This window comes from Leptosomus discolor, chromosome 15 (genome assembly GCF_034619465.1).
Source record: "Leptosomus discolor isolate bLepDis1 chromosome 15, bLepDis1.hap2, whole genome shotgun sequence".
NCBI lineage: Eukaryota > Metazoa > Chordata > Aves > Leptosomiformes > Leptosomidae > Leptosomus > Leptosomus discolor.
This window is the reverse complement of record NC_141405.1, coordinates 5284686-5307033: the sequence shown is the minus strand read 5'-3', so window position 1 is coordinate 5307033 and position 22348 is coordinate 5284686. Positions and strand designations below refer to the sequence as shown.

General features: G+C 60.4%; 1 protein-coding gene across 1 annotated transcript in view; it reads right to left on the bottom strand.

Annotated features, from left to right (window-relative positions):
• The window catches only part of DNAH17 (dynein axonemal heavy chain 17), a 40686-nt gene that overhangs the window by 5613 nt on the left and 12725 nt on the right, over positions 1 to 22348 (bottom strand). Inside the window, exons 23-70 of the mRNA XM_086473845.1 lie at positions 22158 to 22244; positions 21747 to 21899; positions 20889 to 21137; positions 20540 to 20662; positions 19965 to 20312; positions 19794 to 19885; positions 19491 to 19617; positions 19113 to 19265; positions 18544 to 18669; positions 18288 to 18395; positions 18017 to 18148; positions 17360 to 17520; positions 17095 to 17251; positions 16570 to 16674; positions 15939 to 16096; positions 15244 to 15382; positions 14574 to 14801; positions 14274 to 14411; positions 13758 to 13890; positions 13354 to 13481; positions 13089 to 13237; positions 12651 to 12933; positions 12331 to 12504; positions 11416 to 11623; positions 11154 to 11319; positions 10471 to 10573; positions 10170 to 10317; positions 9722 to 9813; positions 9396 to 9557; positions 9069 to 9233; positions 8718 to 8909; positions 8012 to 8278; positions 7283 to 7444; positions 6434 to 6667; positions 6088 to 6252; positions 5881 to 5976; positions 5587 to 5804; positions 5151 to 5358; positions 4752 to 4867; positions 4212 to 4404; positions 3860 to 4095; positions 3408 to 3530; positions 2441 to 2645; positions 1751 to 1915; positions 1455 to 1595; positions 1139 to 1309; positions 832 to 954; positions 25 to 218 (exon numbers count right to left, since the gene is read on the bottom strand). Of these exons, the coding sequence (XP_086329971.1) occupies positions 25 to 218; positions 832 to 954; positions 1139 to 1309; positions 1455 to 1595; positions 1751 to 1915; positions 2441 to 2645; positions 3408 to 3530; positions 3860 to 4095; positions 4212 to 4404; positions 4752 to 4867; positions 5151 to 5358; positions 5587 to 5804; positions 5881 to 5976; positions 6088 to 6252; positions 6434 to 6667; positions 7283 to 7444; positions 8012 to 8278; positions 8718 to 8909; positions 9069 to 9233; positions 9396 to 9557; positions 9722 to 9813; positions 10170 to 10317; positions 10471 to 10573; positions 11154 to 11319; positions 11416 to 11623; positions 12331 to 12504; positions 12651 to 12933; positions 13089 to 13237; positions 13354 to 13481; positions 13758 to 13890; positions 14274 to 14411; positions 14574 to 14801; positions 15244 to 15382; positions 15939 to 16096; positions 16570 to 16674; positions 17095 to 17251; positions 17360 to 17520; positions 18017 to 18148; positions 18288 to 18395; positions 18544 to 18669; positions 19113 to 19265; positions 19491 to 19617; positions 19794 to 19885; positions 19965 to 20312; positions 20540 to 20662; positions 20889 to 21137; positions 21747 to 21899; positions 22158 to 22244 (7904 nt within the window). The remainder of the gene's footprint in view (positions 1 to 24; positions 219 to 831; positions 955 to 1138; positions 1310 to 1454; positions 1596 to 1750; positions 1916 to 2440; positions 2646 to 3407; positions 3531 to 3859; positions 4096 to 4211; positions 4405 to 4751; positions 4868 to 5150; positions 5359 to 5586; positions 5805 to 5880; positions 5977 to 6087; positions 6253 to 6433; positions 6668 to 7282; positions 7445 to 8011; positions 8279 to 8717; positions 8910 to 9068; positions 9234 to 9395; positions 9558 to 9721; positions 9814 to 10169; positions 10318 to 10470; positions 10574 to 11153; positions 11320 to 11415; positions 11624 to 12330; positions 12505 to 12650; positions 12934 to 13088; positions 13238 to 13353; positions 13482 to 13757; positions 13891 to 14273; positions 14412 to 14573; positions 14802 to 15243; positions 15383 to 15938; positions 16097 to 16569; positions 16675 to 17094; positions 17252 to 17359; positions 17521 to 18016; positions 18149 to 18287; positions 18396 to 18543; positions 18670 to 19112; positions 19266 to 19490; positions 19618 to 19793; positions 19886 to 19964; positions 20313 to 20539; positions 20663 to 20888; positions 21138 to 21746; positions 21900 to 22157; positions 22245 to 22348) is intronic.

The window sequence follows — 22348 nt, the reverse complement described above, 5'->3', positions numbered from 1 at the left end:
CACCCCGGGAGGCCACTGGCACACCTGATGGCATAGGTCATCCTGTCGGGCCGCAGGCACCGCAGCATGCACAGCTTCTGCAGGGCTGACTTGTTCTTCCACTCCTTAGGGAAAACCTCCTTCTCCGGCGCCTCGGACTCCACAAACCTCTTCCATCGCTTTGCCGAGCCCTCGATGTCCCTGTCCAAGTTCTTGAACGCTTCCATTTCCGAGAGCACCTTCAGGTCCCACAGAGAAGGGCTAAATCACTCCTGGGCTCTGCTCGCCCTCAGGGACCCCCACGCCGGGGGCTCCCCATGGAGCGGCGCTGTGCCACAGCTGTGCCCTGAGGGGTCCCGCAGCCCTGCTCTGCTGGCCCAGGCAGGCTGCCAGGCCTGCCCTCCGCTGGGCACGGCTGCGCTGGGAGTCCCAGGGGCAGCCCTGGCGTGCCAAGGGTGCCCGGTGAAACGAGGGTGCTGTGTGTCAGCCGGCAGGGCATCGCTCGGACACCCCCGAGCTCACGGGCGAGGAGCCGGGCACAGGGCGGACACTGACAGTCCAAAACTGCCGAGACACAACTGCGCCAGCTGCCCCCTCCTGCCCCCAGGAGCAGGTGGGAGGGGTGGTCTCGGTCAGCGGAACGGCTGACCCCACCGCCTGCTGCAGGGCTGAGTGCGGACCCCTGCGCTGCCGTCCCACAGCACCGCTGGGGGCTGGGATGTGCTGGGTCTCACCAGCCGCAGGGGACAGGGTTTTGTGGACCCTCCTGAGTGCCACAGGTAACCCCGGACCCCCTGCACTGGGGGCCGTGCTGGCATTGCCTCGGCACAGCCGGTGACTGTGCAGACCAACCTTGATGCCACCCCAGCTCTGGGGCTGCAGAAAGTCCACGGGGGACGCGACGATGGCCTTGGAAGGGAAGCGCAGAAGAAAGTCCAGCTCTGCCGGGTTCACTTCTCTCTTGATTGCCAGGACCTGGCAAGTCGAGAGTGCAGTGTCACGACCACTGCGGTGCACAGGGCCTTGGCGCCAGGGGCCGTGCTCCAGGCGAGAAGCTACCGAGCACCCGGCAGCAGCACAGAAGAGCACAACCCAGCCAAACCCATGTAAACTGCCGTTCAGCATTAAACAGAAGACCCACAGACTCGCACGCATTTACCTGAAAGGCAATCTGGGCCAGGAAAATGAGTTTGTCCCTCTCAAAGAGTCCCCGTGCGGTGTACGTATAGACTGAGTAGGTGATCTCATCTGTCAGGTTGATCACTCTTTGCTTGATGTCGTCGTCGGGGGTCGTGCACTGCATGGCTTTCTCGAAGACCCTGTGGAATGCCTGAGGAAGAGCAGGCAGGCAGCTCAGTGCCCAGGCTGCTGGGGGTTTTGTTAGCAGCACAAATGCTGAAACACCGAATCTCCGAGACCCCCCCCCAGAACCTGTCCTGCCCGTGCAAACCAATTCCCTCCTGCTCCACGCCTACCTTGAGAGAGAACTGGTACATGGGGTTGATCTTGCTGAGGTCACTCAGGATGAAGTACAGCAGGGATGCTCGCTCTGCCACTGGCCTGTAGTTTTCTCTAGTGACATTGATTTGGACTTCGGTGGCTTTAGCTTCTTTCACCTTGACACGCACAAGGGTCGGTGTTATCCATCATCCTGGCATGTGCCAAAGCCAGCACGCAGCCTCCTGCTGAGCACCACGTGCCCGGCGTGGTCCGGGAGAGCTCTCCCGCTGCCCGTGGCACTGCAGCACCAGCGCCGGGGCAGCTCGCTTACTTTTTCCTCAATTTCCATGGCCGTGCGCTTTGTCGTTTCCAGGTTCTCCACCAGCGCCGTGTCCTCCGGGAACTGCCCCGTGGCAGCCGACAGCCGGGCCAGCAGGGAGTCCTCCAGCTCCTTCAGCCTGATCTTGAACTCGTTCTGGCTCTTTGTGAGGCTTACCTACAACACCAGCGCCCCGGAGAGACGCGTGTCATTCAAGAGACTCTGGTGACACCCTGGCATCGGTCGCCGTGACTCACACTAGGTGCTCCCTGATGAACTGCATGCAACAGGCTGCAGACCAGCAGCGGTTCTGCTGGCTTTGTCTTCTACTAATTACAAATTCTCCCTTTACAAACGCAGCCCAGGCGACATACTGAGGTCGCTATCGCTACCGGTCTCTGAGGAACCAGCTGTGTTTTTCACGCTGTCACCAAAGGACCGATGCAAGAGGAGGGTAGACGTGGCCCCTCCTGGGATGTGCTGTCACCGCGGGGTGAAGCGGCCAGCATGCCCGTGGCAGTGCCAGGCAATGGGACCCACAATTGCCCACCCAGACGGCAGGCTGTGATCAGGACTCGCTCGGCTCTCAATAAACAACAGCGAGCCCAGGGAGGTGAGATCTCAGTGCTCCCTCCCAGTAAAGTCACCGCAGCTCCCCTGGGCCACTCTCTGCTACCGTCCGGCCGGCAGCCGGGTTCATACCTTCAGGGTCTCCAGGTCCGGACGCTCTTTGGCCACCACAGCAGCCAGAAGCTGGTCCTCCAGTCCCTCCCGGGTCACCAAGAAGTTGATCAGGGTGCACTGAGCCTGCACCTCTGGCTTGTAGTGAGGGTTGGAATACTTGGTGTGCAGAATCAGGCGGAAGCGCGGGTGATATTCCACTTCTTTATCTCCTATCCTGATGTATCTGCTCAGTTAATTAAACAGATTATGTGCGCTTGGCAGGAACTCATCACAGGCAGAAGCCCTCGACCCTTGTGCTGTTCCCGGCCGCTCGAGCTGTGTTTCTGTGGCTGGGGAGAGGAGCAGCAAGGGCAGACGTGCCGAAGGAGCCCCGGCAGCGCAACGGCTGGAGGAGCAGACGGGGCTGGCGGCTGCCCTGCCTGCAGCGCTCGGACGGCTTCTGGGCTGATGCTCCGTGCAGGCGCCGTGCCACGATCCACGGGGAGAGTGGTGCGGCTGCCTCGCCAGCAGCCCCAGAGCCCCATCCCCGCAGTCCCGGAGGACCAGACCTGGGGACATGGCCAGGAAGGTTGGTGGCATCTGGGGAAGGCAGCACTGCCTGCAGCGGGGCTGGCAGCGCCCAGTGGGGTGGGGGAGGTGGGGCAGGGGATTCTCGGCAAAAGCCCCATCATGGAAGAGCTTCTGTGCCCGCCAAAAGGACCCTCCCAGTTTATCACACCTCGCTGCAGGGGGCCAGGGAACACGCTCTTCCTAAATCACTAAGTGAACTGGACTCTGCAGACTGGAATGGTCCAAACCGTCCCATCAACTACAAGTGTCCCCACCAGGAAATACTGGAGAAAACTGGGGGATGTGGCCAGAGGCCAGGGGAAGGATCAGGCCCCAGCTGCTGACATGCAAAGGGGCAGAAATTGGTATTTTAGGGCAGCAGTGGTGGCTCAGAGCAGGTGAAGCTCCTTGGCGCCAGAGAACAGGGTGTGCTGACCTGCCCTTCCTGGTGGTGTTCCTGCCTAGCAGGTGATCCAGCACTGGCTCCATCGTCTCGCCGATGTCCTCGATCAGCAGCGTCTGTCCTTCGGCAACCGCCTGCTCGATGGTGTCCAGGTAGCTGTGGCCGAGAGGGGAGGGAGGTGCAGTGTCGGGCGAGCGTCCGCTGCGGGGGGCTGCGGGGAGCTTGGGCGAATGCCCCAGCCCCTGCAGAGCCCGTGGACATGTCGGGTGCCCTGTCAGCGCTGCTGCCCTCGGGTGTTTGGTGATGGCCACCCACCCTGGGGCATCATGGCCAAGCCCCCCCAACCCCACACAGCGCCGGGAATGAGTTGTCCCGAGTCTGATGGGGGGATGTGGGTGCCCTGGCTCGCAGCGCCCCTCCAGGGGCAGGGGAAGGGGGGCCTGTTCCAGCCCAAGCCCGCGGCTGCCCCACAGCACCTGACCCACCTCTTCTGGCCCAGGCGGATGGCCCGCAGCTCCTCCCCGTATTTGTTCTTGATCCACCTGATGCCCTGGAGCTGGGTGTCCACGACCAGGGGCCACCGCTGGGTGTTGCAGAGGATGGTGGCATTCTCGATGGATGTGCGGTCACTGGGCAGCCCCTGGTTGCTCCAGGCAGCCACGTCAGCGGCGTCGGTGAGGAGGCTGAGGGGGTCCAGCCCTGGGGTGACGGGGATGGGCACCTGCCAGGGAGGGGCTGTTGGGCGCCTGGCTGCAGAGGAGTGGGAGCCCCTGGGTGCCAGCGGGCATGGGAGGAAGGAGTCCCAAGCCCCCCGGGATGGGACCTGTGGCCACTCACCGCCAGCCCGCTCAGGAAGGGGATCCAGTGCTTCTCCAGCAGCTCGGCCCTGTACTTCTTGGTGAAGTAGCCAACGTAGGACACGAAGGCGGAGACCAGCAGCACGTCTCCGCACAGCATCTTCTCCTGCTCTCGGAGCTTCTCCACTGACTCAGCCCAGCGGATGTTTTCGGATGCCAGGCCCCTGATGAGCCTGGGGGGGTCAGAGGAGAGGGTGGCTGCTGTGGTGCTGCCATTCCCGGCACTGTGTGGGGTTGGGGGGCTTGGCCATGATGTCCCAGGGTGGGCAGCTGTCACCAAACACCTTTGGGATTAACCCAGCTCTGCTCAGGCGGTGGCTGCCCTCACCCGAGGTGTGCGGCTCTATGGCTGCATTGCCCCCTTCCCAAATTTCTGTCCCAATTCATACTCAGGATTTTTTAATTTAGGGAGGGTATGGGGGGCTCTGATGCTTCCCTGATCCCCGTGCCATTGTCGCCAGGCCATGGCAGGGAGCAGCAGACAGTCCCAGTGCTTCTGGAGCCAGCGTTCACACGGTACCTGTTTGCCAACGTGATGACTCTGTTGGTTGCATCAGCCTCCTGCTGACATTTGATTTTTTCAACTGTAGCTTTCTCAAATTCTGCAGTGAGAGCTGCCAAGTTGGCGTTCAGGCCCTTGAAAAGACGACACCATGTCTTGTTACCTCCCACACAGAGCGCTGCTGTGATGAGCTGCCAGGCCAGGGGAGAGCTCTGCAGACCCCAAGTGGCTTTGCAGCAGCCCCTGTCATGGTGACGCAGCTCTTGCACCTGGGCTCTGGCTTATGTGAATTATAAGAATCTTTCTTGATTGTTTTTGGCTTCTGGCCGTGACCCTCAGCCGAATTGCCGGTGGCTGGTGGGGTTGTGGCGGGCGCCAGCCAAGGCAAACAGTGGCCTCCTCTGGCCACACACTTACGGCAATTTTCTTCTTAACATGACTGAGTTTTTCTTGTGCCTCCACCAGGTCGGCGTTGGCCTCCTCCAGCGCCTGCCTCTTGGGCTCCACCTCGCAGAACACCTCGTAGAAGCGAACGATGTTTAGGCACCAGGAGCACAGCCCTGCGGCGGCTATTGACTTCGGCATGATGAACTCTGGATCAAAGCTGGGATCTGACTGGTAGGGCCTGGAACGGGAGAACACACCGTGCTATGGCACCGTGCTGCGGCTGCTGGCAGCCCTGTCCCACTCCTCCCGGGACTCGGGCTGATGATGGGCAACAGGGTGGGAGAGCAGAGCAAAAGCCTGGATCCTGCTCCTGCCCCGCCGGGTGAGGGTCTCTCCTGGGTGCCCTGCCCTGGGCAGCCCGGCGGCACGGGGCCAGGAAGGGGGTGGGAACCGGCCACGGACTCACTGAAACTCCTTGAGACAGGCCTCGGGGATGTGCTCCTTGTCAAACCTCTTCAAGTTGTCAAGGAATGTGTCTACTTTTCTCATCATGACTTTTGCTGCCTTCCAGCTCTTGTCCTTCGGTATCTTGCCCCTGGGGGCCGTCAGAACCATCACGGCTGCCATCACGTTCACCACCGCTTGGGGCGGGGACTCGAAGGACTTCAGCTCTGTCAGGTTGTTCTGGGAAGGGACCGCAGGGCTGCTGAGCATCACCAGCACCAGCCGGGGACCGCCTTCCCACCGAGGCGCTGCCCACCTTGTTCAGCGTGTTGAGGGCCTCCTGGGCATGTAGGAGCGCCGGCTCTGCCTTTGCCAGGCCGGTCTCGCAGGCTCGCTGCTTCTCGGCCACGTTCTGGGGAGGTGAGGGGACGGGACAGAGCGATAAGCCAGAGCTGACGGAGCTCGTGCTGCCCCGTCCCATGTTGGGCCCCGGCGTGGTGGGCACCAGCTCAGCGCCACGCACCGTGTTGATGGCCTGGACCTTCAGCTCCTCCTCATCAGCAATGGCTTTCTCCCTGCTGACCTTCTCCATCTCGATGCCCACCACATGGATCAGTTTAGCTGCGTCCCCACGCTTCTGCATCACCTCGGCCTCCTGGACCGCCAGCTTGGCTTTCAGGTCATCCACCTTGACAGGGAGAGAAACGGAAAGGGTCAGAGGGCTGATCCTGCTGAGCCCTGGCAGTGCCTTGGTACGGCTCAGGGACCTTGTGGCCACCACGACCGCCCTGCGGGGACGCGCCTCCTCTCGCCCCCCTGCGTTGGACCCGCAGCGGGTGTGGTGCAGAAGCGATGCTGCGCGCGGGTACCTGGGATGTCGTGCTCTGGAGCTTCGTCAGCCCCTTCTCCAGCTTCTCGATTTTGGCAGTGAGCTCGCTCTGTTTTTTCGACAGTAGGTTTTGGTAGAGCTTTATCTGCTCAAGAAAGGTCTTTGGCGTGGTGTAGTTATAGCGTCTCTCCATGTCCAGGTAGGTCTTGGACATCTCCTTAACGCTTGTGTGGACGTAGGACATGAACTGGCTGATGGAGACCTTGACCTCGGGCTGCACGAGGAGCACAGACAATGAGCCGCGCTGCCAGGAGCATGGTGAGCCGCTGCGCCGCGTGGACGCAGTGGAACGCTGGGGCAGGACAGAGCCCCGCAGCGTTGGTTCCATGTCCAGCCACAGAGGCTGGGAGGCAAAGTGCCAGTTTTTGTTAAACAGTACAAGGTACAATGCGTGGCTGAGAAACGCAGGTGATCACGGCACTAATGACGCTGGTCTTAAGCCCAGCTCTGATTTCCCTGGCTCTAACCCCTCAGGTTAACCTGGGCTGTGCTGGGGAAAAGCTGCTGTTTCCAGGCTGTTACTTGTGGTGGTGTTTTAAGGACAAAGGGGAAATGAGGAAATGTTCGTCACCACCTGCACAGTGTGGGGCTGCAGGCTCTGACCCTGGAGCTGGCTGTGAGCTTACCCCAGACCCCACTGCTGTCTCGCTGCCCCCAGCACCCCTGGGTCACGCCAGACCCCCACCCCATGGCACATTGCAACAAGGAGAGCGGCAGAGGTGCAGGTCGGTCCCCAAAGCAGCCCAGTTTCCCCAGCCCCCCAGGACAGAGGGCAGTGCACAGGTACAGCGTGTATCGAGCCATGCACCAAGCCAGGATCCCGGCTCACCTCGATGTCCCCTGTTTCCTCCAGGAACCTGCTGCTGACGGACACGAGCGCATCCTCCGGCCACTCGTGGAACCAGTCGATGGCCGTGCAGTTGACCACGGCGGGGAACCTCCTTGCCCGCACCCGCAGGGTCGAGCCCACAGGCGAGAAGCAGAGGATGACCTGGGGCAGAGCAGAGGGTGACCTGGGGCAGAGCACCGCTGCTGAGCAGGGTGTCCCTGCTGCCGGGGGCCGAGCTTGCCTGCGGGGTGGCAGGAGCATCGCTGTGGGCTCCACATCGCTGCTGATGTTCTGCTGGAGGTCAGGACTTTGCCTCCTGCTCATTAATTCCCCTTCCCAGTACGTGGGGGATGGTCTGTGATGGTGCAACCCGCACCTCTCAGTGGGGTTGGGGCCAGCACCGGACCCGCTTTGGCGGTTGTGGCCAGCGGCTGAGTGCGCTGCCTGCGGCGGCATCCCTGCGAGTTGCCCAGCACAGCCCGGTGCCGGCTCGTGGCTGGGGAGGCTGCTCACCCCGCTCTGCCCCAAGAGAGGTAAATATGTGGGTGGGAAGAGCCCTGCCCCTGGGGCTGGGGCTGTGCTGTGGGCTGGGGAGCCTTTGAAAACACCTTTCGCCCAAACCCACCACTGTGTGAGGAGACCGTGGGTTTCTGCGTCCTGTCTGCAAACAGGATTCCGATTAGGCAAGTCGAGAGCATGGACAAACACCCCACCTGGGCGAACACCCACCTTTAACTGATGCCTGACTTTCTCTATAAATAATTTCCAGCAGTTTTCCTTTGTGCCTTCCAATCCAAGGAACTTCACTTGGGGCTTCATGGCACGGATAATGTTTTCCAGGTCATCATCCTGAAACAGCCCCGGCACCTCCCCGGACGCCAGGAAATCATTGATCAGGACCAGGAATGATTCTTCAGCAACCTGGGAGTCCGTCATCAGGAACACGGTGGGGATGTTCTTCACGGCCACCTTGATGTACTGGGAGGCGAGGTCCAGCTGGGGCAGGAGGGAGAAACCGTCACCCCCCTTCAAACCCCCACCCCGAGCTGTTCTCCGAAGTGACCGGTTTGGTGCAGCCCGGTGCCCCTTGGCCACCCCGGGAAGCCAGGAGGGTGCCTTTGGGAAGGAGCCTGTGGGAAGGTGCTGGGTGCCAGTGCAGGTGCCAGGGCTGCACCGCCCCTGCCCTCACGAGTGGCTCCTGCCTGTCCCTGGCTGGGGAGATGCTGCAGCCCCTCGGGGTGGACTCGTGGGTGCTCAGAAAGCACCTTTGAATGGATCACGGGGCGCACAGACACAGCGATGGGAGGAGAGCGGAGCCCCACGTGCCCGCCCCAGCACTGGAGCCACCGCGGGGCTCGGCACTGCTCCGTGTCTGCAGGATCTGTCCCACGAGCAGGCGGCGCTGGCCCGGGGCCGGGAGGAAGGCTGCTCTCACCTTCAGGTCCGGGGTGCTGTAGCCTTTCTTCAGCGTGATCTGAAACACCTCCAGATTGCTGATGTAGGCTGCCAGCCGTGCCAGACTCTGCTTCCCGCTGCCTCCTACCCCCACCAGCAGCGCATTGCCCCGGGGAGACTCCAAGATCCGACTAATTCTGCAAACATGAGCCAGCGCGTCTTCGAAGAGCACCTGAAGAAAACAGGAGGGGAAGGTTCGGTACCTTGAACCACAGCAGGAGAAGCAGCGAATGCCCCATAACGTTCAAACCCGAGCAAGGGTGATGCTGCAGCCGTGTCTCGGCGGTGCAAGCGCTGCCTCGCACGGAGATGCCCGCAGCAGGGCACTCACCAGGCTCATCGCCACGTTCACCTCGTTGTAGTTGTCCAAGGCTTCCCCCAGCAGCTTGTTCAGAGCCGGCCAGCTCGGCACCGGCAGGTACTTGGGCTCCCCCATGCCCTGGGCGAAGTGGCAGTAGATGTTGGGCTTGGCAAACACCAGGTCTTCGCCGAGTTCCTGAGAGAGGCAATGCCAGCCGTGGGGCTCAGCCGTGGGGCTCAGCCGTGGGGCACTGGGGGCACCGCTGCCCCTGCCACTGCTGAGCCTGTGCCGGGGAGCTCAGCCTGGCAGCGCAGCCCCACCGGGCTGGGGCACTCCCTCACTTTCAGCCCAACTTACAGCAAAGAACTTTTTGCAGGTGTCCGCCAGCATCTTCCCGAAGCCTTTTTGATCTGTTTCACCGATGAGCTTGTCTCCATACACCCTCTCAGCTTCGTGGAGCCAGAGACGCACCAAGTCCACGGGACTTTTCAGGCATTCAGGGGTGGAGAACAACAGACCCTGACAAACACACGAATCCCTCAGTCCTCGAGGTTTTTTTTACTGCTACTCAGAGCTGAGCTTACAGGCTGGCATTGGGGAGGATGCAAGGATGCACTGCAACGATGCATGATGAAGGAAAGAAGGGAATAAGGATGTTTTAGAGGAGACAGCCTTCCCACTACCTGGAATATGTTGGAGAGGTCCCGGAGGTTGAAGAGGTAATGGAACTTGACGGCTGTTGGCAAGAAGGTGGAGGCAACCTTCTGGTGGAGGGCTGTTGGCAGGAAACAGGGGTGAGCAGGCGGGCAGGTCCCCAGAGACCACCGCAGCCTCCGTTGGGATCCCTGAGCCTGGCTCACTCTCCCCTCTGAGACCTTCAGTAGGTAGGATGAGCCTGAGGTTTTAGTCTGACAGCTTCTAGGGACACGATGCTGCGTTTTGAATGTGAACAGGAGGAACTGAGGTTTCCTTTGAGGGGTGCTGTGATGTGGAGGTGCAGTGAGGGGCTCCCAGGGCACTGGCTGGCTGTGGTGCGGTTGGGTTTCCCGGTGCTGGTGGGCGCGGGTTCATTCCCCAGGGCTGATGCCAGCATGCACCGCCTTCCCACCCCCTGGTGTGGCGAGGGCTCACCCAGTGCTGCTGCTGCCAGCTGGGGCTGCAGGCTCCGGACAGCCAGCGGCATCCCCTGCAGGGCCAGGTGCTGCGCCAGGATGGTGCCGTACACGGTCAGCAGAGCCTCCTGGCCGGGAAAGCTCACGGCGAAGACGGTGAAGTGGCGCTGCAGCAAGGGACAAAAATTCAGGTGGGAGCTTTGCCCCGCAGGGGCTGACGCAGCCAGCTGGCACCGTGAGGTCCCTCACCTCGTCCCACTCCTCTGGGCTGTGGTCCCAGGAGGGCAAACCCGCTGGGACAGACCCCGGGCCCTGCGTACCTGCAGCCGGGGGTCAATGGTGAAGGACCCTGCGGTCGGGTTCATGCAGGCCACGTACTGGCAGTTGCAGATGGCCTTCAGGGTCAGTTTGGTCCTGTCGTACCTGCGCAGGGACCAGCACCGTGACGCTTTCCCCAGGGACAGGTTCCTCCCATCGGGCCATGCCCGGTGGAGCTCTGCTGGGCACAGGGATCCCCATCTCCCCGGTGCTCGGCCAAACCTGGCACCACTCCCAGCAGTGCGGTGTGGGGCCCTTCCCGCACCCCGTGGCCAGACCTGTCCCCAAACGCCCCCATGGCAGCCGTCACTCATCACTTCCTTCCCCTCCCCAAGTGCCCACCCCACCGCCCGTGCCACATGCCGCGCTGCCAGGCACGGGGATCCCCCGCCGGGGCTTCCCCCACCAGCGCTGGCAGCGCGGCTGTTTGCTTTGGACGGGGTCTGGAGCCGCCAGCAGGGAGTTTTCCCACTCCTCTGCCAAAGCCTTCCCCGCAGCCCTGGGAGCGAGCGGGCTGGGGAGGAACGCGAGGTTCAGCTCTGCCGGCAGCGTGGCGCAGGACACGGCATGGGCAGGGCACAGCTGGAGTCCTCCAGTGGGTTGGGAGAGGTGCCACCATGGCACATCTTTGCCAGGCAGGGGGTCACCGAGGCCCCGTGGTGGGAGCTGCCGGCTGGGCACCCACCAGTGCCCGTGGTCCATGTGCTGCCGGATGAGCGTGTGCGGTGCCACGGTGCCGTACTTGTCCACCTCCGGCATGTTCATGTCGTCAATGAAGTAGATAAGCCTCCTGGTCCCGGGCGGGCCGTAGTTCCTCCCCGATTTCTTCTCCAGGGGCTTCTCGAGGAGGGCTGCAGTGAGAGGAGTGGGTGGGCAGTGGGGCAGAGCCGCGGGGCCGTGCGGCACAGCCCGGTGCGGGGCCGGCTGCCGGCTGGGGCCAACCTTACCCTGCAGCATGGCCGAGGTGGTGTAGAAGTTAAAGGGCATGGACTGCATGAGGTATTCCTCTGCACCGAGCGCTTCCAGCTTGTCCCGCATCAGGACCGATTTTCCCGTCCCTGCATTCCCCACCAGCATCACCGGCCTCTGCATCTCCATCAGCAGGTCCATGAAGTAGCGGATGCGAACGGTCTCCGTCGTGTGTACCATGGAGGCCTGGGGACATCGCGCCATCAGTCCCCAGAGCTCGCCTCTTGCTGCTGGAGGCTACGTTTGCAGGCAGAGGCGGGATCTTCCGTCAGAGCAGCGGGCAGCGTGCCGGCTGGTCTGACGGAAGATGCTCTCTCTCCATACAAACCTGGTCCCTCTCTAAAGCAAAAGGTCTCAGGTGCTTGGGTATTCTAAAGACTTTCTGACCAGAAATAGGAGCTGTCAGAAAAACGAGTTATTAAACCAGAACAACACAGCAGAGTTCCTGAAAACGTCCCCAGTGTCTTTGCTCAGCCAATGCATGGGCCACACTCAGCCGCGGCGCCTCTCCCTTTCCCTGACGTCTTTGACACAACCCCCCCTCCCTCAGGACAGCATTTCAAAAGATGTGGAAATAAAGTTTTAAAGTACATTTTTGCATTTAGGCAATGATCATTTCATGAGAATCTATGAAGCCATAGGTTAATCTGCAATCAAAAAAGAGAGTTGCAGCTTGCAGTCCTCACTGAGGTTTCCCCGGGGTAAAGCAGCACCACAGAAAGCTGCGGGGTTTGCCAGGGGCCACCAGCCTGTGTGGCAGCGTGGCAGAGCCAGGAGCCAGCCGGGGTCCCTGCGCCGCTCCAGGCGCGGGGTCTTGCCCACCATTGCTGGGGGGAAGACCTGGAGTAATAAACCAACAAAACACACAAACACAGAGAGCTTGTGGGCAATACCTGTAAAGGGACTTCGGGATCGAGTTTGAATTTTGGCACTTTTTCAGTCCAGGGCATGAATTTCTTTGTTTCCGGGTTGATATAATAGTCAAAAATTGTCCCCTGAGAAGGAAACTTGATGGCTTTAAACTCGTTCACCCACCACTTGCTGAATTCCAGGCGGTAATCCACCAGCTGGGAGGAACCAAACAGAGAAAAACTCAGAAGCTGGCCGATGTTGTGGCTTTTGTATTTCCCGAAGGGATGCGGCCGAGGGAGGACGCTGGGCAGGAGGCTCTGGTGAGCAGGTGGGTGCTGAGCGGTTGGTCCCGCAGCCGTACCTCGTCCTGGAACATGGCCCCGCCGAAGGCCCAGGCACAGGCGAAGACGAAATAGAGCTCATAGAGCTTCCGGGGCGAGTCTGGCGGGGTGGTCTGTGGCGTCAGGAGGCACTCGAGCAGGTACAGCACCGTCTGCACCACTGAGACCTCGGGGACAGGGGTGATCTGCTTGAGGCCAGACTTGAGCTTCTCTAGGCACACTGGCAGGTACTTGTCAAAGAAGATCGTCAGGTAGGCTTTCTCGGAGTGCACCGTCCTGGTGTCAATCCAGCTGGCCACAACGCTGTGGGAGGGATGGGCAGGGCTGCAGGCGAGTGCGCAGGGGGCCAGCGCCTGCCCCACCATGTCCCACCTCACCCCACCCCACCCCATCCCATCCCACCTATTCCATCTTGTCCCATCCCATCCCACTCCACCCATCTCCTTCCCTAGGCTCACGGGTTCCAGCCCAGGTCTGTGGGGTTGATGTAGAGGATTCCTGCCCGGGACACGGTCGCCGGTGTGGCGGTCCGCAGGTGGCTGATCTCAAAGAGGAGCCGCATGGTGGGGTTGAGGGGGATGCGCTCGTTGCTGGCCAAGGTGAGAACCTGGGGGAAGTGGCCCATCATGGGGGGCTGCCCTGACCTTGGGTCTTGGGCATGAACACAAGCTGATCACCTGAGGTAATGAGTGAGCAGAGCTCCTGGGGTGTGATGGCACCGACCTTGTTGTCATCCATGACCGTGTTCAGGGACTCGATCCACATGGGGTCAATATCTCCATCGAGGATGATCCACTTGGGCCCATTATGTGTGATGTTGGCCAGGTCACGCATCACTGAAGAGAACAGACCTATCCCACAGAGAGACACGTGGGTTTGTCCTTTCCGTGCATGGCACGTTATCTGGGGGGCCATGCAGGACTGGGTGCTTCCCTGAAACACGTTCCTCCTCCCTCACACACCAGTAAAAAGCCCCAAGGGAAGGTCTTCCCCTACCGTCACCATAGCACAAGGTGTTTAGAGACCCATTTATGAAGGTATTGCCTGTGCACCAGCCGCTGCTGAAGGATGGTTTGGGCCAGTCCCCACCTGGGGTAAGCGACCGCTCACGAGCATTGGTGTCTCACCGTCCTTCCACTCTCGCGTGGACGGATGAATGACCCCGAACAGCTCATCGCAGGTCACAGCCTTTGGGTCAAGGTCCACGGTGACTGGCTTCCGCTTCATGTTCTGGTACGTCTTACTGAGCGACCTCAGCACCTGCAGCGAGGGGAACCGTGCAGCTGCCGCCGCCGCCCCTACGAGGGCGACTGCAGCCTCTGGCAGCCTCTGCCCGCAGCCAGGGGCACGGAGTCTTGCTCCACCCGCTGCAGAGCCCCCAGGCCTGGACGGCCACTGGGAAGGCTCTGGACATCCGCCTGCAGAGCCAGCTCCTGGCCAGGGTGTTGTGAGAGCCCAGAGACCGGCCAGCTGGCACCGCCCTGCCGGCACCGCGGCACGCAGGGTATCACAGAGCCCCTGCCCACGTGCCCGTACTGCTGTTCCCTACCCAGGTGCTGCTTCTGGTGCAGCCAAGAGGTGGTGGGACGTGCCCAGCTGGGGCAGGAGGGGACCCGTGTCCTTGGGGATGGTTTGGCCGCTACCTGGGACTTGCCGCAGCCGGCGTTGCCGATGACAAAGACAGAGTGTCTCACTTGCAGCAGCTCCTCCAGCTGCACCACCTTCAGCACGATGCTCTCCTCTGCCTGCAGCTTCAGCTCCAGCATGGACTGCTTAATGATCTGGGAAGGAGGGCATATGCTGACCACGGGCAGACATCACGGTCTTGGCAAGACCCCAGGGACGAGCCAGCCACCCCCCAGAAGTGCCAAATGCACCTTCAGCCTCTGGACCCTGCCAGGGCCGGGATGTCTCTGGTGCTGGTGCTGCGATTGGGCTCGCACCTTCTCAAAGTTGAGGTCTCTCTTCCTGGGGACATCCACGGCTGGGAACAGGTCTCCAATCAGCCCCATGAAGATGGGCAAGTCGTCTGTCACGATCCTGGGGATGTTGAAGTCTCGTAAAGCTCTCATCAGAATCTGGTCCTCGGCGTGGCCAGGGTCCCCTCTCTTCAAGGAGCCCGCTACCACCAGCACGGACTTGATAGCCCGCAGACCCCAGTCGTAGTGGTCCTGCCAACAGGCAGCAAAGTGTTACAGTTCCGCTTTGGTGAGAGAGAATTGTGTTAAACAGCACTGCAGAGGAGCACCCTGCCCACCTCCCCACTCCCAGATTGTCCACACGGTGTCCAGCAGACAAGCCCCAGTCAGCCACGAGGTAATGGCAGTCTGGCTGCCTTCCTTTTAAATCACTTCTGCTGGAATGAATAATATCTGGATGCTCTCATTTTAACTGGCTATGATCTATTCTGTTCTATTTTTGGCCTTCTTGATTTCTTCCAGAAGGCAGAAATATGCCATATGATGCACCAGCATGGAAGTGGAATTTGTCCAGCCATTGAACTACACAGAATGCAAGTCAGCACGTTACTGAGAGGTTTTTAAACCATCTGTCAGGTCTGAAATTCAAACTAACCCCTTCATCTTAAAGAACCATTCAATACTGTTAAATTACCTGTTTAGACATTAGCTCTTTGCAGAGTGTGTACAGAGTAATGAACTTTCTTGCTAGAAGTTTAGCATTGACGAAACCTTCTGCAACAAGCATGATTTCACAGATCAGTTCAAAATCGGGGACCACCATGGCACAGGGTCTGGAGGAGAGCAGCAGCACGTTAGCAGGGCTGTGCACGGGCGCCTACACGCCCCTCGTCCTCCCACAGCCAGCAGGAATTTACACCCGAGTTTCCAACATAAATCGTTCCCTGCTGCTGTCAGGCAGGAGTTCTCACTGGCTGGGTCTCTGGAGGGCTCCTGTCCAGCCTCCCAGCAGGGCTCATGTCACAGCTGGATCAGGTCACCCTGGGCCTTCTGCAGGCACAGTCTGAGTTCCTCCAAGGCCAGAGATCCCACAGCACCCCACGCCACCCCTACCAGCACGTGACCACCTTTCTTTTCTTAGTCTCAATTGGATTTTTAGCTGCAGGTGGCAACCGGACACCCCAAGCATCCTCTTCCCCAGGCTGAGCAGCTTAGCTCTCCCGGGGTGCCAAGGTCTCCCTGACACAGGGGCTGCCGGTGCACACAAATATCCTCGTCTGCACTAGCAAAGGCTTAGGTGACGTTGTGGGGGTAGCACACGAGTGTTACCGCAGAGGTAAATGCTGTGACAGCTGCTGGCTGCACCCTGACCTGTCTGCCCACCGGTACCTGAACAGAGCTTTTAGATTTTCAGGCAGTTCTGTCCGTCCTGCATAGCCAGGGTTCATGGTGATGAACAGCCCAACCGACGGGATCAGAGCGATTGTCTCGCCAAGAAAATTGAATGTTTTCTTCTTGGTGCGAATCGCGTCTTGAACACATTTCACCTGGCAGGCGAGCAGAGGAGTCAGTGCTGGCAGCCCCGAGGCTCCCTGCCCTGCGCCCTGGCTCACCCTCGCCGCCCGCCGGCACAAAGTGAGCCTGGAGGTTCAGTTGTGTCATCGGCAATGCTGGAAATAACACCAAGAGCTTGCCAAGGCCGCCGCAGCGCAGCCTCCCTTGGCCCCAGGAGAGCTGGCCTTAAACCAGCCTCTTCCCAGGCACTGCGACACCCTGTCCCTGGGTGATGGCAGAGCCGGCAGGGGGGTGACCCAGCACCGGGGTGGGACACGGATGGGCTGCGTGATCTGAAATGTGCCCAAAGCCCCTGTGCTGCTGTGCTTCCCCTCCACCTGCACCCCAATGCGACACAGTGAAAATAACAGCAGCAAATGGTCCCTTCGACATCCCCCAGGTTTAGCGGAGACAACGTTCAGCAGGTGAACTGGAAATTCTCTTCCAGCCCCATGGACACACGCACCTGCACCGCGATCACGGACAGAACCTCGACTGAAATGCGATTGAATTCGTCAAAACAGCCCCAGGCGCCGGTCTGAGCAAGGCCTTTGTAGATATTGCCGCAGGACTGGAGAGAAAGCACCGGAGACAGGCTTCAGCCACCAGGATTGACACGGAGGCTGCAATGGGGGGTTCTGTTAAGAAAGCTCAAGTGCTGGGAGCTGTTTGTGCTTTTGTGGGTCGTGCTGCTCCCTGGGGAAATGCCCCACAGTGTTACAGCCCCTTGGGCTCCCCCGGGCTTCCAGGGACACGAGCTGGCCAGAGCCGTAGTGGGAGTGAGCGGTGCAGGATGGTGCCAGCGGCTGCTGCCGGACCCACGCATTTCTCGCCGGCTGTCGAGCCGGAGAGTGGAGAGCAGCTTCAGGGCATCGGCGATGGACATGGCAGCCGAACACGGGGGCTGCGCACTGCAGCGGTGCCTCCTGAAAGAGGCCAACACCCCGCAGCTCTCGCCTCAGTGCCATCGTCCTGCTCCTCTGCGCCCTACCTTGTAGTCCATCTGCTCGGAGCAGTTGAAGACGTAGACCATCATGCCCACTGCCCGGCCCAGGTCCTTGGTGGTCTCCGTCTTCCCGGTGCCCGCGGGGCCGGCGGGGGCCCCCCCCATGAAGAGGTGGAGGGACTGCGTCAGGGTGATGTAGCACCTGTGGAGGGGAGGACGTCAGGCCTTGGCGGTGCCGGCAGCGTGGCGCAGCCACGGAGCCGACGCCATCGGTGTGGGTGGTGGTAGGTGCAGGGAGCTGAGCCCCTACCGATCCGTCAGGGGGGTGACGACCAGCCGGGGGGTGTTCCCCAGGTACTCGTAGGAGTACTGGAGCTGAGCGTCGCAGATGTTGGCGTAGCAGTGCCTCCTCCCCTCGTCCCAGCGGTGCCGGAGCTGGGACTGCCAGGTGAACGCCTGGGCGCTCTCCACCTGCGGAGCAGCTGGTTGCAGAGGGCAGGCAGGCACCGATGCCGCCCATCCCGCTCCGCTGGCACAGCGAGCTCCTGCCCACGCCGGACAGTGGGGTGTCAGGGCCATTCGTCACCTCCACACGCGAGGACAGTGTGCAAACAGGTCCAAGCACAATGCTGGGGGGGGGTGAGGACTGTCCCTCCCCGTGGCCCAGCCCACCCCGTGCCTGCCAACCGTGGTGCACAGCCCTGTGCCAAGGCTTGCGGCTCCCACCGAGCGTGGCAGGAACCAGCAAAACTGCTCCTCGATCTGGCTTTGCATGAGACCCAGCCCGGTCTCACTTGGCCCCAACCATGCTGTCACCTCCCCGGGTCCCATGCGCCCCTGACACCCCACATGTGGCTTCCTCCAATTGGGATACTTTGAAATATTGGAAAGCAATAAAATAGCAGGAAATCTGTGCCCAGAAGTGCCAAGACACAAAGCGGTAAAGATATCCTTTTGTAACAAATACCTTCTCCAGGATCATTTTGGCCACCACATCCCTGGCGTGGACATCGATGGTGCAGATTGTCATGATCTTCATCCTGTCCCCGGCAGTCAGGTTTCCAATGAGCAGTGAAATCAGCGCATTTAGCTGAGCAATCTAAGGAAAGAAATGATGAACAGGAAAATGATGTCATCATTTGCCCATTTCCCAGTGAGCCCCCGGACCGGACCTCGCCTCTTTGGAGCAGAGAGGGGCTGCAGGACAACCCCAGGTCAGGTCTGAGGGATTGGCCAACCTGCTTTTTGTTGTAATCCCTCATGGTGTTCTCACAGCCTTTCTCCAGCCTTGAGAAGGCCATACCCACTTCGGTGCTCCACCAGATCTGGCTGCACGTCAGAGCCACCTGCACAGGGACAACACGCAGCCATAAAGGGGAAGATGCCATCCCTGCGAAGGCTCAGGGCAGGTGCCTGCACCTCCCCGGGCTCTCCGCTTGCTCCTCCTCCTGCACCTCGGCTCGTGGAGCCACCAGCCCGCACGGCAGCTCCCACCTGTGCCGGGTAGTCGAACACCCACTGCTCCCGCGGCTTCTCCTCGTAGGTCACCAGGGCCTCGGGGATCAAGTGCCGCAGGGTGGAGCGCATGCTCCCCAGCACCCGGTTCAGCCAGACCTCCACCTAGAGGGTCACATCCAGCAAAGCCTGAGCGAGTGGTTCCCAGCCTGTGCCCACTCCGGCAGCGTGCGGGTGGCTCCCTACGCCCGGTGCAGCCGGCCTCACCCTCCCGTGTTCCCGACAAGCTGAGTGAAAGACCCCAGTACGCGGCCCCGCAGGGCCCGTCCCACGGCCGTTTGCGGAGCCTGGGCTGAGGGGGAAGAGCAGAGAGGGGAGATACGCCCTGCGGCCGCCCGAGGGGGTTTGTGTGACTGATGCGGCCGCAGCGCTGTTCTACCCCTGTAAGGCAGAGCCCGTTTCTAGAGGGTTTTTTTTTTCTTTGGCCGAAAGGCTTCACAAAGGCTTCACTCGAACTGCTGCCAGGCTTTAGGGTGCAACGAGCAAAAGGCTCGTCCCCGTCCCGAACCCCGTCCCTGCAAGCGGAGGCTCGACGGAGCTCGGCTGACCTGGCCAGACAAGTCACAGTCTGCGTCGAAGGGCACATACTCCTCATCCCGACTGACCATCCCCAGGCCAATGTTCAAGGGCTTTTTGTCTGGACTCGTCCTGAACTTCAGCTCAGCCAGATTGTCGAACAGCTTCGGCAGGTGACGGGACACCTGAGAACAGAGGCACGGTGGGGTCAGGGACCGCCGTCCTGCGCAGAGGTGTGATCCCCGCTCGGGTTAATGCCCGCACAGCTCTCGGGGCATCGCATCCCTGAGCAGGGGGGTACCAGGGATGGTGTTCTGTCCACTAGGATGAAAAATGCTTTAAAACTGCTATAAAAAGTTAGCATGCAAGAGGCACAGGACTTGCCTCCATGCATTACACGCAACCCATACCTGAGCTGGCTCATTCCCGTTAGATAAAATATCAAGCAGGTCTGCAGAGGAAACAAAGTAGAATCTGGGAAAAGCCAGTCTTTTGGTCTCGAGGTATTCAGCCAAAGCCTTCTCACAGAGTGCCAATCTAACAGAAGACAAGGAAAAACCTTCATTAAAACCCCCATATTAGTTTTCACTCTCTGCTAAGTCCTTGTCCTGTTGAGACAGACGCCACTTTGGAGAAATCACACTCTTCCTTTGGCCCTAGACAGGCCAGTGGAAGCTCTCCGTGACACTTCACCAGGACAACTCAGACCTCACCTTTTCTGCAGCGCTTCCAGCTTTTTGTAGAGACCAGGCTTGTTTGTAGCTTCAATCACATTGGGAGTTTTTACCGCATCGGCCATTAATTCCTGCAAGAGGAAAAATGCTCCAGCTCTACCCGAACGGGCGGGGAGCTCTCGGGGGCCCAGGGGAGGACAGGCTTCGCACTTTGAAATCTTGATCAAGAGCATCAAAATGCTTCGAGTCCTCCGGCAGTTGACTGCAGATGTCTTTGGAGTCCATGAAAATGCATTCCAGGTGACTCCATGTCCTCTGCACCTCAAACCAGATGCTGATAACGGAGTCAGTGGTCAACAGCTTCTGCTGCCAGCCTGACACCTCCTGGAGGAAGAAGGCTGTGTACTTCGAGGTCATCAGGTTCTGCAGCTGTACTTGGTTGTCCTCCAGTGTCTCGATGAGCTCCTCATCCAACTTGAGCAGCATGATGCCGGTCCTGGCATGGCGCTCGTGTTCAAATTGCGTTGTTGCCCATGTAGCATCCAGGGCATTCAGCACCTGCAGGCAGGGGGTGAGAAACGAGCTGGGCCCTGTGGTGCCGAGTCCCAGACCCTGCGGAAAGGCAAGGCAGCAACAGGAACGCCTCCTCCAGGGCACGAGCTCCTCGGGTGCTGTGTGGCGGGGCACTCCAGCCCCCAGGAACAGGAACACGAGTGCTAACAGCCACAGAGCCATGCTGGAGCAGGGCTCTCAGCAAAGCAGGATGGGAAATGAGCCCCATTTACCTTCTCCATCCCTGATTCTTTCAGGGCTTTGTCCACGATGCCATGAACCTCATCCTTGAACTTGTGCAGGTTCAGCTGCAGCAGATCTGCGAGGGTTGTGTCCTCGGACAGGGTGAAGTTCACCTGGAGCAGAACTGGCACCGTCAGGGCATGGACTCCCCTCCACGAAGAGGCAGCCCAGCAGCTCACCCAAACGAGCTCATTAACACCCACGTTTAAAGACCCTACAGAAGTATTTGCGTCTGGCAGCGTTTCAAATAGCTTGCATGGTTCCCCCCATGGATGCCAATCTCAGCAGTCTCCCTGGCTGGGAGCTGGAGCTGGGGAAGGGCAGGAGGGCTGGGAGCACCTTGGTTGCCTGCATGAGCTTCTGCCAGTGCCGGTCCCTGATGGCCGGGTTCTGCAGCTCGTTCATGGTGTGCAGGGACGTTATCATGTTCTTCACGCTGTTGTCCAGCCCTGTGAATGCATCCCAGCTTCTCATCTCCTTATCCAAGCTCCCAATGTCTTTAGCAAATTTCTTACAATCGATATCCATCTGCTCAACATTGACATCCTTCCACTTGATGGTCTTCCAGTCATCAATGTTTGTGTTAACCTGAGTTCGGGAATACATTTTCGGAGGATGTGTAATTAGCAGAAGCATTCCTGCCCAAGATGAAGAGCAACATGCCCAGCGCCTGCACACCCCGTGCACCCACCATGCCTCCCACATGTACGCACCCAGCACACCCCCCCACCCATTGCACCCGTGCTGGGGTGCACAGCCCCCACTCCGGCAGACCTGCTCAAGCGCTGCGACAGCCTGCCCCGGGTCTCATCCCACCTCTCATGGCAATGAGACTCTCAGAGGAGCTACAGCAACTTTGCACCTTCGGCTGGCAATGCCCAGCTGGCACAGGGTGCCCGCGCCGGGTGCCCACGCCTGCCAAAAGCAATCTGCTGTCAAGCCCTTGCCTGGAGGTAGCGTTGGGCATCGTGCCCTGGTGCAGGGACCAGCACCGAGCCCAGGGCTCCTGGCCACTGCGCTCGACCACAGGTGGCTACCAGCAGCCACTGAAGGTGCCAGGCAGCTTGTCATGGCCTCAGGGATTTCAGAACTGTGAGGAGCAGCTCAGCACACCCCAGGAGCCTGTTCTGCACATCCCCGTGCTCCCGCCTCCTCCCGCCCTCCCCGTCGCGCTGGCTCACAGACTGCGGCATGTACCAGGACTATCATGTCCCAGAGCTCCTTCAGCAAGCGCAGCTCCCTGCGGCACGCTCGGAGCTCCCTGTACTTTGGGACCGACATGTCGAACAGCCCGGCTGACTCGGACAGGGCTGCTATGTCGCTCTCCATGGCAGCGATGCTCTTCTGTTGCTGGCCAGGGGAAAAGAAAAGGTCTCAGATGGGGACTGTGTGCCGGGGACATGTCTCCTACCCAGGTGGTGGTTCTGTCTCTGCTTTGGTGGGAGGGAGACCTGAGAGTTGCTGCCACAGGGCCAGACCCCCTCCGTCGAGCTGGGGACTGGACCCGGAGCTGGAGTGGCTGCCCCTCCCCAGCCCTGCTGTGTAGCAGCACCCGGTGCACAGGGCCGGTAGGGACAGTGGTGGCCCTGGCATCCTCCCCTTCCTTACCTTGTCCAAGGACTTGTAGGGGTCTGGGTCAGCGTATGAAAAAGGGGCTTCTTCCTGGAACCTCTCCCGGAAGGCGTGCTGCTGGACCTGCGCAGGGAGGAGGGGGTCAGGGCCGGCAGCCGGGAGCTGGCAGCTGGGGAGAGCGGTGGGGTCCTCCCGAAGCTGCCGAGGAGCTGCTCGCTCGCCCCCAA